Source organism: Rhinatrema bivittatum, chromosome 9 (genome assembly GCF_901001135.1).
Source record: "Rhinatrema bivittatum chromosome 9, aRhiBiv1.1, whole genome shotgun sequence".
In the NCBI taxonomy this organism is placed as follows: Eukaryota; Metazoa; Chordata; class Amphibia; order Gymnophiona; family Rhinatrematidae; genus Rhinatrema; species Rhinatrema bivittatum.
Window position 1 is genome coordinate 12,724,406 of NC_042623.1, and position 17,223 is coordinate 12,741,628.

Genomic DNA, 17,223 nt, shown 5'->3' on the forward strand with positions numbered 1-17,223 from the left:
CCGGCCCCACACTATGGAATGCTATGCCCACTGACTTACGCCTTGAACTGTCCTCTAAGACCTTCAAGCAAAAGCTCAAGACATGGCTTTTTACTAAAGCCTACACTTGATTATTACATGTTCCCCTTTAACTCTCTTGTTCCTAACATGCTACTATCTCACATTATCTTTCTTAACTCCTTTACTCCCTTTCTTAAACTATCAATCCTTCTATCCTTTCCCTAAACTATTACTCTCAACTTTAATTTAACTAAGCCCTCTCCTGTTCTTTCCTAGTACTTTTGTTACCTTTTTATAACCATTGATCTTGCCCACTGTATATATGTATATATACTGTTCCATTCCTGACCCTTTCTCCTTCATTCCCGCTCCACTTTGTTCCCCACCCCGTTTTGCCCTGATACTAAAGTTGTACATTCACAGTTATTTTTTACTCTATTTTATCATCTATTATTAGCTAAATAAGTTGTTCTTGATACCATATGTAACTGTTCTAATGTTTTATGGAATTCAGCTATTATTATATTGTTATATGTACACGCAACTGCGTATTTTTGTTCTATGTGCACCGACGTGATATCTTTGATGAGCGGCGGTATATAAAAACCAATAAATAAATAAATAAATAAATCACAAGAAACGCACATGTTCATTGTACCCGCATTTACAGAAGAAGTGTTGAAATCACGGTGAAAAGGAAAAATGAATGGAGCCACCCACCACGCCAGAATTTTGGATAGGTCTTCTTGAAATATATTATGGTATATATATATGATTGATAGGATGCAGATTTCCTGCTTCTCTCTTGATGGCACTTCCCGAGAAATCTGGCTAACAATGAAAAAAAAAAAAATCGTACAACATCAACGTGCATTCTCTTTCAGTCTCTAATACTTGCTGATACGATATAAAACACCATCACGTTAAAGTATTTGTGAATCTCCATAGGACCCTCGTTCTTTTTAATTAAAAAATTCTTTATTGAAAAAAAAATATGACTGTAAAAATACTACTGCCAGGAATTAGCATGGAATGATCCTGTTGTCACTCCACTGCAGAGGATAACATTTCAGCTGTTAAAAGAAGTATTTGTTCGGCCAATCAAGCAAACCAATTAGCAGGGTGTCCCTGAGAGCTTTTAAGCATAAAGGAAACCATGTACAGGCACATAAAAAGCCAATTTTCAAATGTTTTCAAGTACTACGCTTAGTTCTTTGGAGAAAGTGGAATTGTTAAATCCATCAGTGTATTACAGATAGAAGATTTTCTTCTCTATGCCCTGATCCTCAGAGACCAGGAATTACATTATTACACCAGAATTGGCAGTCGCCAACATTACATTTTCTAAAATGGATTTTAGAGAGCTGCAGTCCGATTGGTTGATAGGAAGAGCCTTGTGATGTCAACTCATACCCATGAGGTAATGCCCAGTTAAGAACACTAATACCATACACCATAGTCAAGTCCAATAACTTCACTATAATATGGCTTTTGCTGAATATTTCCGAATGCAGGGATCTCGTCTTCCCCATGCGGGGGATTTTCCATGAATATTCTTGCGATGCTTCCTTATGGTAGGTATTCGAATACTTCTGAAATACTAATCAGAGAAAGTTCTTTTTCACTCAGCGCACAATTAAACTCTGGAATTTGTTGCCAGAGGATGTGGTTAGTGCAGTTAGTATAGCTGTGTTTAAAAAAGGATTGGATAAGTTCCTGGAGGAGAAGTCCATTACCTGCTATTAATTAAGTTGACTTAGAAAATAGCCACTGCTATTACTAGCAACGGTAACATGGGATAGACTTAGTTTTTGGGTACTTGCCAGGTTCTTGTGGTCTGGATTGGCCACTGTTGGAAACAGGATGCTGGGCTTGATGGACCCTTGGTCTGACCCAGTTTGGCGTGTTCTTATGTTCTTAACTGTAAACCTACCTATGCAACCATTGCCAACAGGCGCACGCTAGGGTTGGCACAGCTGAAAGGAGATCCTAATGGCCAGAGCACAAAGTACACACAGAATAATGTTGTTATAAGTTACAGGTAAACCAGAGGATAGCACAAGCCTTATCAGTTTACCCCCCTATACGACTGAACGATCCACTAAACTATAGAGGGGTTCGCTCGCCTAGATGGCAATCTTTGGTATCACATACCGTGGTATTCACCACTGTTGAGGCCATTTAACCACTTTGATATAACCACGAACTTTTAGGCAGTAGCCTTTATTTTATGCGAATTATTTTAGTGTTTTCCTTTGCACGTAAAATCAATTCAAATCTTCTCTCCCTTTTTACTGTCACACGGGAACATACTTATTGCCCATAACAAAAATCACTTATCTTACTACTATGTTGGAAACTCTTCTATGGTTGTGGTTAGCTCTAGAGTCCATTATTCTGCTCCTTCTGTCCAAAATGCCTGACCCTGCCAGCGTTTCGACGATTACCATCTGCTTCAGGGGCCGGGGAGAGTATCAGCATTTTTATATCACTCAATTGTTCTCACATAAAACAAAGGCTACTCCATAAAGGTGCATGATTATGCTGAAGTGATCAAACAGCCCCTCGACAGTGGCAAATACCATGGAATGTGATACCAAAGATCGCCATCTAGGTGACTAAGCTCCTCTATAGTTTTAATGGATTGGACAATTACAAGTGCGCCTGGGTTGTAACCCTAATAACGAAGGTTTTCATCAGCAGTTAGTTCATTTTCTTGTATGCATTTCAAAAAGGTCTCTAGTTGGATACTATAATAAAAAAAAAAAAGTAAATAAAACATCATTCTTGGTACCACACTTACCAATGCCACGTGTATCTCATGCATTTTGCTCTCAGGGAAACAAGTCCATTACGGTCTACGGGTTTAATATCCCTGCCCCTGGAACGTTCTAAACCCATGGCGCATCGGTTCATTTACCAGTCATGTCTCCCAAAATCAGACGTACATCTCAACCCGCTTCTGTCAACTAATGAATACTTTCCACTAGCTGGGAAATTCACTTTGCAAAATACAAGCTGAGCTTTCATCATCCCTCTTTGCATCCCACTCACAGGCATTAGGAAAGAACAGGGCCTCATGCCATAGACGCAGAGATGGGACCCTTGGATCCAACTCCTTACTCAGAAACAGAGATTAGATAATATCCCTAGAATGTGGACTCTCTCTCTCTCTCTAGAGAGGGTAATTCCTTCTCGAAACTGCTCCTTACATTCCTTGATTTTTTACAAGCAGGCGCCCTGCGCATAATTCTTCCATTCCAACTTCACGGGCATTTCCTGGAACTTCAGGGATTCATTACTAAACTTGGACTCCTTAGCCAAAATTACTATAAGATATAAAACAATTAAAAATACATTGAAACCTAATTAAAATATTTAAAAGTAATGAAACTAATTGTTTTGAGAAACCAGCAATTACTGACTTCTGCAAAGCCTGGCTACAAGATAATCAAGAATGGATATCTATGTATGTTTACGTATATATACACATAAATAAGAGAGTCATAGTCCAGTGCAACTTGAATACCGGGAACAATAATGAGACCAACATGTTTAAACTCTAGCTAGCAGGTAACATGATGGGCAAAGCTGACATGTATTTTGTATCAAATTACCCAGAGCCAGAGTTTACCCGGATCTATTTAAAGGAGAATCAACACCAACCAAGCTGTGGAAGACAATTATGAAAGGATTGTTGGGGCTTGAACTGGCAACCCCAGAGGGAACGGGCAGGGGGACATTAAATCTCCAGTTACCAGGTGCTTGGGCACTGCAATGGTGTGCCCTGATTGGGGACAATATTTAAGCATTTGCTGGTACAATAAACTGCTGGGATACATCTTACAGAATCTCTGCTTAATCTAGGATTGCTCCTACGCTACCTCCAGACCTACATCCCTGCCTCAGTGCTTCTGCTCCATGCCTCTTCTCCTGGGTTCCTGATCCTAAGCCTGCTCAGATGCCGCCCAAGCTAGGCCTGGTTTTTTACCAGCCTTCACCCAACCTTCATCTGGTCATCCATATGTCTTTTCTTAAAATACCATTCGCTAACGATTAGACCTATCTGGCCAGCCAAAACCAAAGGCCAGGCTGGTTTTACTGGCTCAACCTTTATCTGGTCATCCACGGCATGCCTTTTCCTAACAAACTACTCGCTAGCGACTGGCCACATCCCAACACAACTTTGCGTTCTCAAGATCATACAACCCACCTAATGCGGAGAGAAGCATATTTTGTTTACTAGTGACGTCACTGCTGGCTCGTTAAAACAATAACCTGATCTTTACTTTTATTCTTCCATTCATGTCTACTATAATTTACAGTTCAGCGGCCGACAATACTGCACGTCACCAGGGACATCGCTAGAATAGGAAATGGTTCCTTCCCCAACAGACAGGTTCACGGCAAGGGATCGTGCCGCGTCGCCATTAAAATCACTTCCAAAGGCACCAGGGAACAGCGAGGGGTTATTTCCAAAGGAACGGAAATCCTCGCATTGGACTGAGCACGCTCCAGGCACTTAAGGAGGCCCTTACGAATTCTTTTTTAAAGCCTACGAGTTTACCTGATGTTAAGAGTGCTTTGGGGGAAACGTAGCTCCTGCCCCATACATTCTGCACCCCCCAGCCGGGAGCTGTAGGCAAGTCTTACCCCACCGAAACACATTAAAAAGCATTTATAACCCCCCTTCCGCCCCGCTTCCCTTTTCCACACTAAAGACGTCTTTCCTATTTAAAGTTCCAAAATCCGGGAGGGCTGGGCACAGAAAGCTGCTCCTGAATTGGCTTTAAAAAGCTTTCTTTTTTTTTTTTTTTTTTTTTTTTACAGGGGCAGCAGGGAGGGGGATTTATGGTCGCTAAATGTGAAATCCCCTTTTTTTTTTTTTTTTTAAAGAGCTGTCCTTATGAAATGTTAATTACTAGATTTACTTCTGAAACCCCATTTCCTCTTCTGGAGCTTTTTATCTTCCCGTTCAGGCTCTCTCTCCTTCCTTAGCCTTCTTCGTCAGTGCACGGCAAGGCAAGCTTGATGGAGTAAACTACAATTAAACAGCAAGTCTCTACAATTCAGCTAATCCCTCCGACTGGATCAAAGAGAGCTGCATTCTGGTTTCCCAATGCCAGGCCGAGAGGAGCTAACGGTCTCGCGCATCGGATGGTGGAGACGGGCATTGTGGGATACCAATTCCCTGCCAGCGATTCACAGGAATACAAAACTAGGTCAGGCGAGGAAGCCGCTTCCCCCGAATTCCCAAAAGTCTCTTCGCCCACCCTGCCCGGCATCCCCTTCCTCCTCGCCCGGCCCCTGACCTCCTTTGTGACTCTCCCCCATCGTCGCTCCCCCCCACCTCACCTCTCTCTCTCGGAGATCTCCCTTTCGGCTAAGCCTGGCGCAGGGATGCAAATGAACGAACGTTCACCTGCATTTACTGTGCCCCATGCTACACGTGTTCCCAGTTCTATATTTAGAAAAGAAAAAAAAACATGAAAATTTACACACTCCTGCTGCTCTTAGTCACAAATGAGATTCAGAAGCAAAACTGCAGTCTGTCCTAGTGTTCCTGATAAGATCCTGGGCAATGAATGCATTGAGAAGCAAAATATTTTCTGGAGGAAAAAAATCACATTTCTTGGTAAGGTAGTAACTTTTCTGCCTTTTTGATTCCCAATATTTAAAACAAAATATATGACCTTTTCAATGAAAATAACAAGGCTCCTATAAGCAATCATTTTAAAACAAATCTCAGTCTCACTAATGCCCTGATGAACGCTGCGTTGCATTTAAACCGGTGTCCTGCGGTGTATTCATAACGTTAGACATGAAGTCAGCAGTGGCCCTTCGAGCTACTGAGCAGGGGGGGTTCCCAGAAGCTGAGGTCGGAAGGCAATGTGTAATTACGAGAAAGAAGCTGGCAGAGCACCGGCTTCTTTGTTGGCTGGGGGCAGGTCTGGTGGCCCCAGTGATGGTGCCACTCGCTTCCATGCCCGCGAGAGGGAGGGGGAGGGGGGGGGGGGAACCTGGGTTAAAATTGCCAGCTCTACTTCCCAGGTCCGCCAGGACTAGAGAAGCTGAGGTGACAACACCCACAGCCCCCGGGGAAGAGGGCGCCGCAGTCATCAAGCAATGGTGACACCTAGCTGCCGGCCTTGGGGGCCCGCGACTGCAGGGTTTCGGAATCAGCTCTGCTGCACGGCGCCCAGCCCAAAGGACTAGACTAACAGTAAGTTGGGTGAGGAGAAAAAAAATTTCCCCGGTGCTTACAGTGCTCGACTCGGCGGGTCTATTTGCTGTACAGGTGTAAAGCGGCTACAGGTGGAACGAAGGCTTGCAGTGCCAGACCCCAGCCCTAAGTCTGCCTGAAAAATACTTAAAACAGGTTTGATAACTGGGAGAATGGCTGTTCTGTTCGCCAAATGCAAAACACTAGCAGTATCTTGAAAGGCTGAAATCTATCCCAGTTCATAAATATACACCGGAGTAAGTAAGAAAGGGCGGCACGGACGTTTTAAACCTAAGATACGCCCCTTTTCATGGGGAAAAGACAGCTTCAACCAAGAAGTAAAATACCCCACAGCCCTTAAGGAGATTTACCCTGCATCTCTTGGGGGTGGAGGGTGTCTCATTGGCAGAAAACCTCACAGATTAGAGCGGGTCAAAAAGCTATGGCAAACAGGATGGCCTCTGGCTGGCAAGTGAACTGCGCCAGCTTCTCTCTCTAGCTTGAATTCAGCCGTATCTGCTGCAGAATCAGGCAACAGCAGTGGATGCTGGGCCGCTGCTCTGAGCCATTCACCCTCCTCCCACTCCCACTCCTGTTATTTTCACATCTTTTACACCTCCCAGGCAAGACGTGCAAGAGCCGCAGCTACGTGACAGCCGACCAATCCATGTTCCAGTTACTCCTGGAGCGCACGGTTCTTTACTTTCTAGCTGATTTTGTGCCCGGAGAGACCGCACGGGCTCAGCACTGTTGACAGAGGATGGGGCACGGAGGGGAAAGCATGCATTAGAGATAAAGAGATATGCATGGGAACGCATGACCTGTAACTTTCTGTGCATGAAAAAAGAAGAAAAAAAAAAAATCAACAACTGGTGACAAACTGGTATGCAAGACAGTCCAAGATGGGCAAAATCAGTTCCTGCAGCTAAACAAATGCCAGGCCAATATATCTCAAAGCGCACACAGAGAGCTCAATACATAACACATACTGTACACAAACTCAGAGATAATCTATTGCTCCAACTATACGGACAATATTCAGTTTTTGTTATGCTGGAGTAAAGTGTATGTACACATGGGATATAAATATTAGGGATGTGCATTCATTTAAAATGAGACAAATGAGCCCATTTTTGGTTCTTTTCAAATGAACCAACCCCCCCCCAAAAAAAAAATTGTGCATTTTTTTGCAAAATAGCACGTGCTATTTGCTAACAGCGCACACAATTTCCCAAAAATAAAAATGAAAAAGGTCATAAAACTGAGTGCACATTGCTACTAAATATGATATGTATATGTACAGTTATCTCTCTGTATATACACATTTTCATTTCTGATTTAAGCCCTTCCATATACTTTTTATAGACATATACACATATGACAGTACATCTATATGCATCATTACCTCTATATTGTTCATGTTTCTATGCAACCCCAACACATTCTGCTTTAGCCCCTTTAGAAGAAAAAAGCCTGCATCTGGGCAGTCAAAAGCCCAGGGGGATCCGGAACAGCTGGGCAAATAATTGTTCAGCTGGAAAGGCAATTTGTCAGGCTGCCCTGGAATCCATCACAGCCATTCAGCAAACTTTTCTTTAGAACCTGTTCTGGACAGGTGGGGGGTGGTGTCAGGCAATGACCAGTGGGGTTTGAAACGCACGACGACAGCTGCATTCATTCTCACTCGGTGGTGCGGCCAGCGGAGGAGGGATACAGGGAGGCGCTGGCCCGAGGGGAAAAAAAATCAACGAACGGAAAGCAAACTCCCCCCCTCCCCATCCCGCCCTCCAAAAACGCAAAGAGAGCAGAACCCCAGGCTCGCCCCCAGTAAAGACGAACGTTCGGCGGCATCGCACCCGCACTGCCAGTGCCTTCAGCGAAGGTCACTACAATTTTAAAAACGTACGCATTGCGCGTGAGAAATGGAAAACATGAGAGCGCCACGGCGACTCTCCACGCAGGGCTTTTGGATTCCAATCTGAAATTTTTGGAATTTTTGTAGCTGACTGCAAGCTGCGCTGAGAAATAAGGGGACGAGGTGCAGGGATCTTTTTCAGTCTGCGCACAGGAAATTCACCAACTGTTCTTTATGTGCAGCAAACTTAACTGCGTGGGGTCTGCTGCAAGTTAAAAATCCCCAGTACCTGGCCTGTGCTTGCATTTTTATTACCGTGAAGCACTTTTGAATTACTGTCACAGCGCCCGCTACTGTCCCAGTGCTCTCTGCATCTGGTTCCCCCTTCTGCAGTGGCATTAGGGAGGCAGACTCCCGCTCTAGGGGAACAGGAAATGGTCACAGGATGGCTCTTTGCTGGAGATCCCAAAGAGATGTTGCTGATGGGCACTTGAGTGCCACCACGGGCTCTCATCCTGGTGCACGGATGGGAGACCTACAAATGGCTCCTGGTGCAGTAGTCGAGTGTCGTGATCCAGGTGACCTTCTCAGCTGAGCTGCTACAGAACCACAGTTGCTTTGCTCCACTATCAGGGGGGTTATAAAACATCCTGCCCATGGAATGGATCCGCCGATACCGGCTACAGATGTCTCTGAAGTGTAATTATTGGGGGAAAGTATTTTAAGGTCCCGTATGCAAATACAGAAAAGCACGAGGTAGAGTCAAATTACTACAACGTTTACTCACTCGATATGGCATGCAATGGCAGCTTCCAACCCACTGTAATGCCCAGGGCTACTAGGGCAAGGGTATGTTCTACATTCCTAGCCCAGGAGCCACAAAAGACTGAGGGGAGTTGTATCCCAGGTGACTGTGAAGGTTTATGCAGACATTCCCCAATTATCATGTTCAAGGTATCCAAGCTCAGGATCTTTCACTGCAGCACTATACCAGGAGCACTACAACCGCTGCATGTTGCGGCTTACTACTTCTACAACTTAACATCGCTATGCACAGCGCTGTACAAACAACAACAACAACAACACACAAGAGATAGTCCCTGCTCAATAGAGCTTACACTCTAATCAAGACAAACATACAGGTCAAGAAACTTGCCCTATATTCCAGGTAACTAGGAGTCCAAGATACACGTAATCGGGCCTTCTCGGGAACTAGGCCTCTTGTTTGGAATCCGTTACTGGAAGACTTGAGAGCAAGAACCGATTTTAAAGTTTTCCGAAAGAAATCGAAGATCCTTGCTCTTCACCGATGCCTTTGGTGACTGTCCAGATGCTCTGGTTTTGCTTTCTCATTCATTCCTAATTTTTTAAATTGTAATGTTTTAGCACTAATGCTGTTAGATGGGACATAAATATGTAAAGGAGGACAATCAGGCTTAAGACTTACAAAGGTGGGTTTTTAGATTGGATTTAAATAAAGCAAGAGCGAGGCGGCATAAGACAGCAGCTCAGGAAGTCTGTTCCAGCAGCCAGGAGGAAAGCACGGATTAGACGCTGGTGACAGAGGAGGGCACAGATAGGAGGGACTTGCCCAGTGAGCAGAGTGCACGAGGAGGGCTAGAGAGAGAGATAAGAGGAGAGGTGGCGAGGAGCTGCAGAGCGAAGGCACTCGTAGGTGAGCAAGAGGCGCTTGGACTGCACGCGGGAATGGATAACGAGCCGACGCAGTGACTGCCGAGGAGATGTAATATGCGTGAAGCGACTCTGGCGAAAGATACGTTGCGTGGGCCTCCATGCAAGAGCGATGCTCAGTTAGTAGCGGGATGTGTCATACGAGCTCTCCCGCAGCACATATTCCCTGCCCTAACCTGACGCGCAGGAGCTGACCAGTCCACACGCTAAGCCGCCACGACACTGTGCACCCTACATGTGATGTGGACGGGCGTCGCTCCTCCCTTGGTGGAATACCGCAGCTTCAAGCAGCGAGCCCAAAGTCCGGCCTGGAGGGCAGAGGTCCTGCGGCCTGCATGTCGGGAGGGGAAAGGGGGGTTAGCTACTAAAAAAATAAAAAGAAAAAGGTTTGCAGCTCAGGATGGGGGTGGTAAACATTTACTCCTCTCCACTTTCAAGGGACAGGAAGCCCAGTTAGGCTAAGGAGTCTTAGAGCGAAGGAACCGCTGAGAAGATGGCACAGACTCCGGCATATGGATGAGAGAGAAAGGTACGCGAACGCCCTCACCCCCCCCCCGAACCAGGAACAAAGAGAAGAAGCCAACAGATGAACTAAAGTAACTCAGAGACCCACAGCCGGAGGCTATCCAGATACCACGGGGTAAGGGCAACCTGACCGGACAGGGTCTTAGCAGCGAAGGAGAAAAGGATATACGCTCGCAGTTATATACATAGGTTTTTTAACATTTATATTCTGCCTTTTGTCAGCCGCTTCAAAGCAGATTCTGAAGACCAGGCCAATCGAGCCGTGTCCAGGAGCTCACATCAGCACCGCTGTGTTGTTTTCTAGGCTGCTTACTCCAGCATGCCCTGCTTCCGGTCTGCCCAAGAGCCCCTCTTCACAGCCCAATTCATCCCCGGCCACTTACGAAACAAAGCCACTGCCTCCGCGCCCACTAGAATGAGCTCCAGTGGAAGTAAGGTTGCATGCAGAGCAGGCGAAAGGCCCATCACTCACTGTCAAACTGCATGCCCGTCTGCCAATGTATCAGGTACCCACATGCAGAATAACCTGTGCAAGTGTATCCAAAAAGAGAAAATGAAAAAAGAGATTTACAAGATAGATCTGTTATTCGGTGTGCATCCAGAGCAGGCAAATGGGTCCTCAATTCATTTGCTTTGCTTTTATAGTTTATTCTAGGAGCAGGTGATTGTGCTGGCACGTTCATCCGAGAGGGATTCTTGACTGGATGACAGATGGATCAAACGTGGTAGTCATAAATCTCCAAAGCCATTTGGCCCATCAGCAAAGCGTAATGCCTCAGATTAGGCTGTGACAACTTGTTTATCGCAGTGGCTCTCCTTTTGGTCGCCATAAAATGCACTACAGTCATGGATTCTCTACGTAAAAACAGTTTTTCTGTAGTGAAAGCCGGGGCTTAGAAGAACCAATTCTGCACATGTTGTATAAGTGCTGTAAGCACATTAAAAAATAAAATAAAACACAACAGCAGCCGAGTGACTCCAACAGCTGACAAGTCCCTAATTCTTATATAAAACCAGACCCACATCTCTGGGATCTGCCTTTCTGGGCATGTCGGGGGCTTTCCAAAAAAATGTGATAATATGCATTTGTTAAGTCAAGCTGAATGCATGCATATAATCAAATCAGTAGCTCTCAAGTTTAGATGATCTGGTATACAAAACAGGAAACAAAGCGTTAATTGTCAAGTCCGTATTTTCACTGGAAAACAACATACTCAAGCATGTTAACACCGCAATTACATTCCTTTCTTCGCGGAAAAGATAAAATGCATCATGCATGACTCGTGCGAATAAAGTTTAAACAAAACAAACAATAAAACAGAATTGCCAGCTCTCTGTAACCCAGCGGGTCTGTAGGACGCACAAACTAAGCACGGAATAAGGCAGACGGCAATGCCGAAAAGAAAAACAGCTACCCTTTGAATTCCTGCAAACACTGCACATGTGTTTGTCACCAGGAGCAGAAAAGCCCCACGGACACTGTCAGAGGGAGGAGGACACGAACTGACCCACATCCAATACGCTGGGGAATCTGTGCGGATTTCCTGGGGCTGGTTTATCTCTCTGCTAAGAAGACACAGCCTTCTGTATTTCAGGCAAGGGACGCTGGAGCCTCCCCTAAGAAGCAAAGTTTAAACCGGTTCAGTAGCAGCAGCCCGACCTGGGGGTCAGAAAGGTAATTTTCTTCCAGGGAGAGGACCTGCTGTTCACCTCCCGGGAGGGCAAGAAGAAACTTGATCGCAAGAGGCTTAAGAACACAAATCAGCCCCTCGTCAGTTACACTTGAGCAAATCTTTCAGGTTCATAGGAGCTCCAGCCTGGGAGAGGCAGAAAGCGCTGGACCTAGCTGATCACGACGGGTGCAAGCACATTTTCGGCACTAACAAGACTCAGCAAAAGACAGTGCAAAGGAACCATCACCCTCCCATGCTGAGAAGTAAATTAAAGAGAAAGGGGACAATGGGGCACTTCTTGAATGGATCGGTTTTATAGGGAGTAAAATGGAATGAATGGGAAATTCAATATTTTAATGAAGGTGGTTACAGCCATCTCAATCCTGCGAGAAGTCGAGAATGTCGGCTGGCACAGAAAGGGGTCTATTACTGGATGTTGGTCACCTATCGCACACACCAAGGCCGACTGTGCTCTCCTTCACTTGGCAGCGTGACCCGAGGACCCCACTCCGGGTGGAGCTCAGGAAGGGCATGAAAACCTGGTCATGAGGTTTGGAACAGTCCTGGGATGGCCAGACAGAAGAGAGAAAAATCAAGTGAACCCCGGATGCTTCTGCAGGCACCGTTTTCCATTTCCAGAGTCCAGAATCTGCGGAGAGAACCCATTTAATACAACTCAAAGTGCAATCCTAAAACCCTCAGCTGCGTGCTACCTGTTCCCATGCTTGCACTGGACAGAAATGGGGCTGCCTGCCCTGAAGCATCTGCCTTACGTGTCATGGGTAGGGATTCGTTTGCTTTCTGTGGACACGATGTAAAGTAAACCTACTTCCTTTCACCAAAAATTAATAAAAAAGTAAACAGAGGAGGAACACATTCCAGACCTCGACTCAGCGCCTGACACGTCTCACAATCGTCGGCAACGCCGCAAGTAAGGAAAAAGTGCGATGTTCAACGTGCGCGCAATTCGAAGGTGCTATTTAGAGATTCCCTTCGTGCAGTTCATACGAGACAAAGCCCACGTTTCTTACAATTCTTCTTTATGCTATTGACACTTAGAAAGCAACCAGGACATTAAAAAAAAAAAAAAAAAGACAGCCCTCACCACAACTCCCTGCAAAGCAAACCCCAGGCTTCCGGCGCTCAAAGCTGAATTCAGTCGTAGGGGCAGCGCACGATTTACTTACAGCCGGTCCGGCGGCGGCGGCAGCAGCAGGCGGCCGTCCACCCTCATCTCGGGCAGGAAATCGAGCTGGAAGGCGGCGGCGGCGGTCATGGTCCTCCTCCCTCCCTGTCTGCCTGGGGCTCGGACGGGCAGCGCGAGCCTCCTTCGGCTGTCACATCCCCGTCAGCGCGCGCGCCAGACTGCTGCCCGCGCGTGCGCGCGCACACACACACACACGGACGGACGGAGCGCCAGGTGGTGCTGGATCCGGGGCGCGAGAGAAACGCCCACGCCCCTCCCCCTGCCGCGTGCTCAGCGCGCGCACACAGCAGAGAGGAACGCGTTTCTCCTTCTGCAGGGTCACGAAAGCCGCCGGGTTTGCATTTTATTCCTGTAGGTAAAAAAAAAAAAAAAATCAACCTACACGAATCGTTCACCCCTGCACCCCCGGTCAGAGAGAGAGAGAGAGAGAATGTGCGTGCGCTCCAGCGGCGGCTGCACGCTCGCGCCACACCATCCCCGTGCTCTTTTTCCTCCTTGCTGTGACCCAGATTTTATGGCAACTCTCTAACTCCCCTGCCCCGCTGCTAGCGCGAGGTTGTATTGGATTTTTTTTTTTTTTAATTGCTAGTGTTATGGATTTTTCCTCGTCCTAGATTTTTAAGCACATCTAGAGATACAGCCCGATACATTTTCACAGCAGCAGTACCAAGCCGAGAGGGAGAAAACGAAAGAACAAACCTCCAGCTCTCCAGCAAAGCTTCATGTGCAGAAGGGAAGCCGGACTGGGAGAGCTTCAGCGTCGCCAAATCTTCCATCCCAGTCCCTGCGGGCAGACTTTCTCTATTTAGCTCCCCGTGCCTTGTGCTGCGCTTCCATTTGCGTGCAGCATTGCAGACAGCAGCCCGCGCCCAGAAGAGGCTGCCAGAAAGCCAGGACCGCTCTGCTGTCTCAGACGATCTGCGAATATAAGCTCCACTCGCCCTCTCCCTCTCTTTCTTTTGTTTTACTCTGAAGTCTCTCCCACTGCAAGGATCTCCTGCCTCCTCTCCCCCACCCAGGGCTCATTCTGTATTTCCCCTGGTTTCCTCCTCCACCCAACTACTGCCATACTTTACTGGCAAGACCGGACCGAGGGCAGGGGATTCTTCTCCCTCCAGGAAGCAGCAGCAGCAGGAAGAATCCCACTTTGGGGGGGGGGGGGGGCCTTCAAAATCAGCACCCTAGCATAGGCGCCAGTGGTCTATTCATATATACAAGATCTATAATATCTGTTTATGTTTATAAATGATATGGAAACAGGTAGCACAAAAGTAAAGGGATCAAATCTGCAAATGACACAAGCGGATTCTGATAAATTGCAGGAGGATCTTGTGAGAATGGCAGATACAATTTAATGTGGATAAGTGCAAGGTGTTGCATATAGGGAAAAATAACCCATGCTATAATTACACAATGTTAGGTTCCATATTAGGAGCTACCACCCAGAAAAAAGATCTAGGTGTCATAGTGGATAATACAAACAGAATGTTAGGAATTATTAGGAAGGGAATGGTAAATAAAACGGAAAATGTCATAATGTCTCTATATCGCTCTATGGTGAGACCACACCTTGAATACTGTGCACAATTCTGATTGCTGCATCTCAAAACAAGATACAGTTGCACTGGAGAAAGTACAGAGAAGGGCAACCAAAATGATAAAGGGGGTGGAACAGCTCCCCTATGAGGAAAGGCTAAAGAGGTTAGGGCTGTTCAGTTTGGAGAAGAGCGGGCTGGGGGGGGGGGGGGGGGGGGGGGCCCTACAATAGAAGTCTATAAAACCATAAAATGAGGTAAATGGGTAAATTTGAATCTATTTACTCTTTCAGATAAAAGGACCAAAGGGCACTCCATGAAGTTAGCAAGTAGCACAATTAAGCTCTGGAATTTGTTGCCAGAGGATGTGGTTAAGGCAGTCAGTGTAGCTGGGTTTAAAAGAAGTGTGGATAAGTTCCGGAGAAGAAATCCATAAACTGCTATTACATCAAGCTGACTTAGGGAATAGCCCTGCTTATTACTGGCATCAGTAGCAGCATGGGATCTACTTCATGTTTGGGTACTTGCGAAGTACTTGTAATCTGGATTGGGTACTGTTGGAAACAGGGTGCTAGGCTGCAGCTCCTCCTCTCCTAGATACTTCCCAAGATTCTGCTTCAACGAACTTTACTGGAATGACAATTAGTACAGGCATTGCAAAAGCCCTATATAAAGTGGCAAGATCATAAGATAAGATCCCTTGAAGAAGTGAGCCAGGACTAATGGGATCCAGGCCACCTGCCTTGCATGCCCTTCCACTCTTTTTCCCCACTGCTGACTCCACACTCTGTGGAAACAATGAGGACAGGTTTACCTCCTCACCCAGATCAACAACCGGTCCTGGTTTTTGCCCCTGTGCATGCATGGAGATGTAGCTCTGCTTGTTTTCTGGAAATCAGAACTACAACTGCAGATGCATGGGATGGGGGAAAAAAGAGGAGGGCTCAGCCTGTTCAGATTGATGCAGGTGTCCTGGTGAGGGAGGAAAGCAACTTTCCATTGGTTTATCACGTTTTAGCTTGAATTAGCATTTCTGGAGGTTGGTGGTTTGGATCTATGGGATACAATTGTTTTTATTCATCTATTTTATGGCTGTGACCAGTTGCTGTTTTTAGTTGTCCATGCTTTATGCTCATTTATGATTTATTAGAGAAGATGGCTGATGACGTTTTTAATTTTATGCCTTATTTTGACGTGCTTTCTCCCGCCAGCTCCCCTACAAACCGTCCAGCTGCAAACAGCGCTGGCTTGGCTCGCAGGGCCTGGAGAAAGCCAGAGCACCGTCACGTGAGCCCGCTTGACCTTCTGCTCGGGGGCCCGGCCTTGCCTGTCTAAGCCGCCCCTCGCTTGCTGCGCTGCGGATTTCAGCTGGGGGGGGGGGGGGGTGGAAGCCTAGGAACGGGACAACGGCGCAAATCCACCTGCATTTTTACGGTCTCGGTACTGCAAATAACCCCATCTTAAGAATGCACTTAAAATGACGTCTCTAGATGGCAATGAGGTCTTTTGATAGACGCGAGTGCACCGAAGTCTGGTGACTCTGTTTTGCAGTTCTTCCTTTGCCAAACGCCTCCCCTCAGAATTTGTATTTATTTTTTAACTTTAGTGATGCAACCAAAAGGGGAGGGAGCAGTCCCCAAATCAGCCCATCAAAGTCAATCGCTGCACTTACAAAAGCCCCACCCCCAACCGACCGATCACAATTTAAACAACCCCAAACGATCGGGTGCCGGCCCTCGGGCTCTCTGTACACCGTTTGAAATCTTTCTTGTAAATTACACGGGAATTCGCCATAAAGGGCTGCAGGGAAGGCTCCGAAGTCCCGGGAGGGAACGCGGGATTCAAGGCGGTCGTGGAAACGCAAGCTAGGCCGGCCGAAGCGCTCGCGCCGCGCCCGGGGATCCGGGAGGAATCCGGGATGCAGCGGCTGAGCCTGGGCGGCAGCAAGTGGCCACGTTTGCCAGGGGGGGGGGCTTTGGAGAGCTCCGTGCTCCCTTCACAGAGTAACACGAGAGAGAGAGAAAGGCAGATCAATTAATTGGAGCCCCCGTCCCCCTCCCCTCGGTTTAAAACCTTTTTCACATTTTGGGCTACATGCATAAATTATTTAGGTTTCTAGCTCTTATATAGCTGCACCTGTCCTGAGAACTTTGTTACTGGAGGTTAAACAGTTCAGGAGGTAACAGACAAACAAGCTAAATACATAAACTATTGTTTAAAAAAAGAAAAAAGTGCTAAAATGGAGAAATACATTTCTTACAGGTACTGCTTCCCTCCCCACGACAGTAAGGCACACTGGTTATCGCCAGCCTATGTCCCATTTCCATAAGTGGGGCGTGTTTTGGGGTTTATAGAAAAAATACTATTTCTGCGCTCTGCAGTTAATGCAAATAGAACAGCTCCGAGATTTAAAAAAAAAAAAAAAAAAAAAAAGAAGTTGATTTATTTTGGAAGATAACACTGATAGTAAAGAACACTAATTTGTGAGGTGTGGCTAGAAACCAATAGTCCCC

At 46.4% G+C, this 17,223-nt stretch overlaps 1 protein-coding gene across 19 annotated transcripts in view; it reads right to left on the reverse strand.

Annotated features, from left to right (window-relative positions):
- The window catches only part of CELF2 (CUGBP Elav-like family member 2), a 653,507-nt gene that overhangs the window by 404,424 nt on the left and 231,860 nt on the right, over window positions 1–17,223 (reverse strand). For 2 of the 19 annotated variants that reach the window (XM_029616659.1, XM_029616658.1), the window contains exon 1: window positions 13,156–13,466. The exons of 2 other annotated variants lie outside the window; for them this stretch is intronic. In XM_029616659.1, the coding sequence (XP_029472519.1) occupies window positions 13,156–13,244 (89 nt within the window). In that variant the 5' untranslated portion in view covers window positions 13,245–13,466. Of the gene's footprint in view, window positions 1–13,155; window positions 13,472–13,874; window positions 14,197–17,223 lie in introns of those variants that run through there. 15 more of the 19 variants (XM_029616672.1, XM_029616665.1, XM_029616664.1 and 12 more) reach the window with 11 other exon arrangements.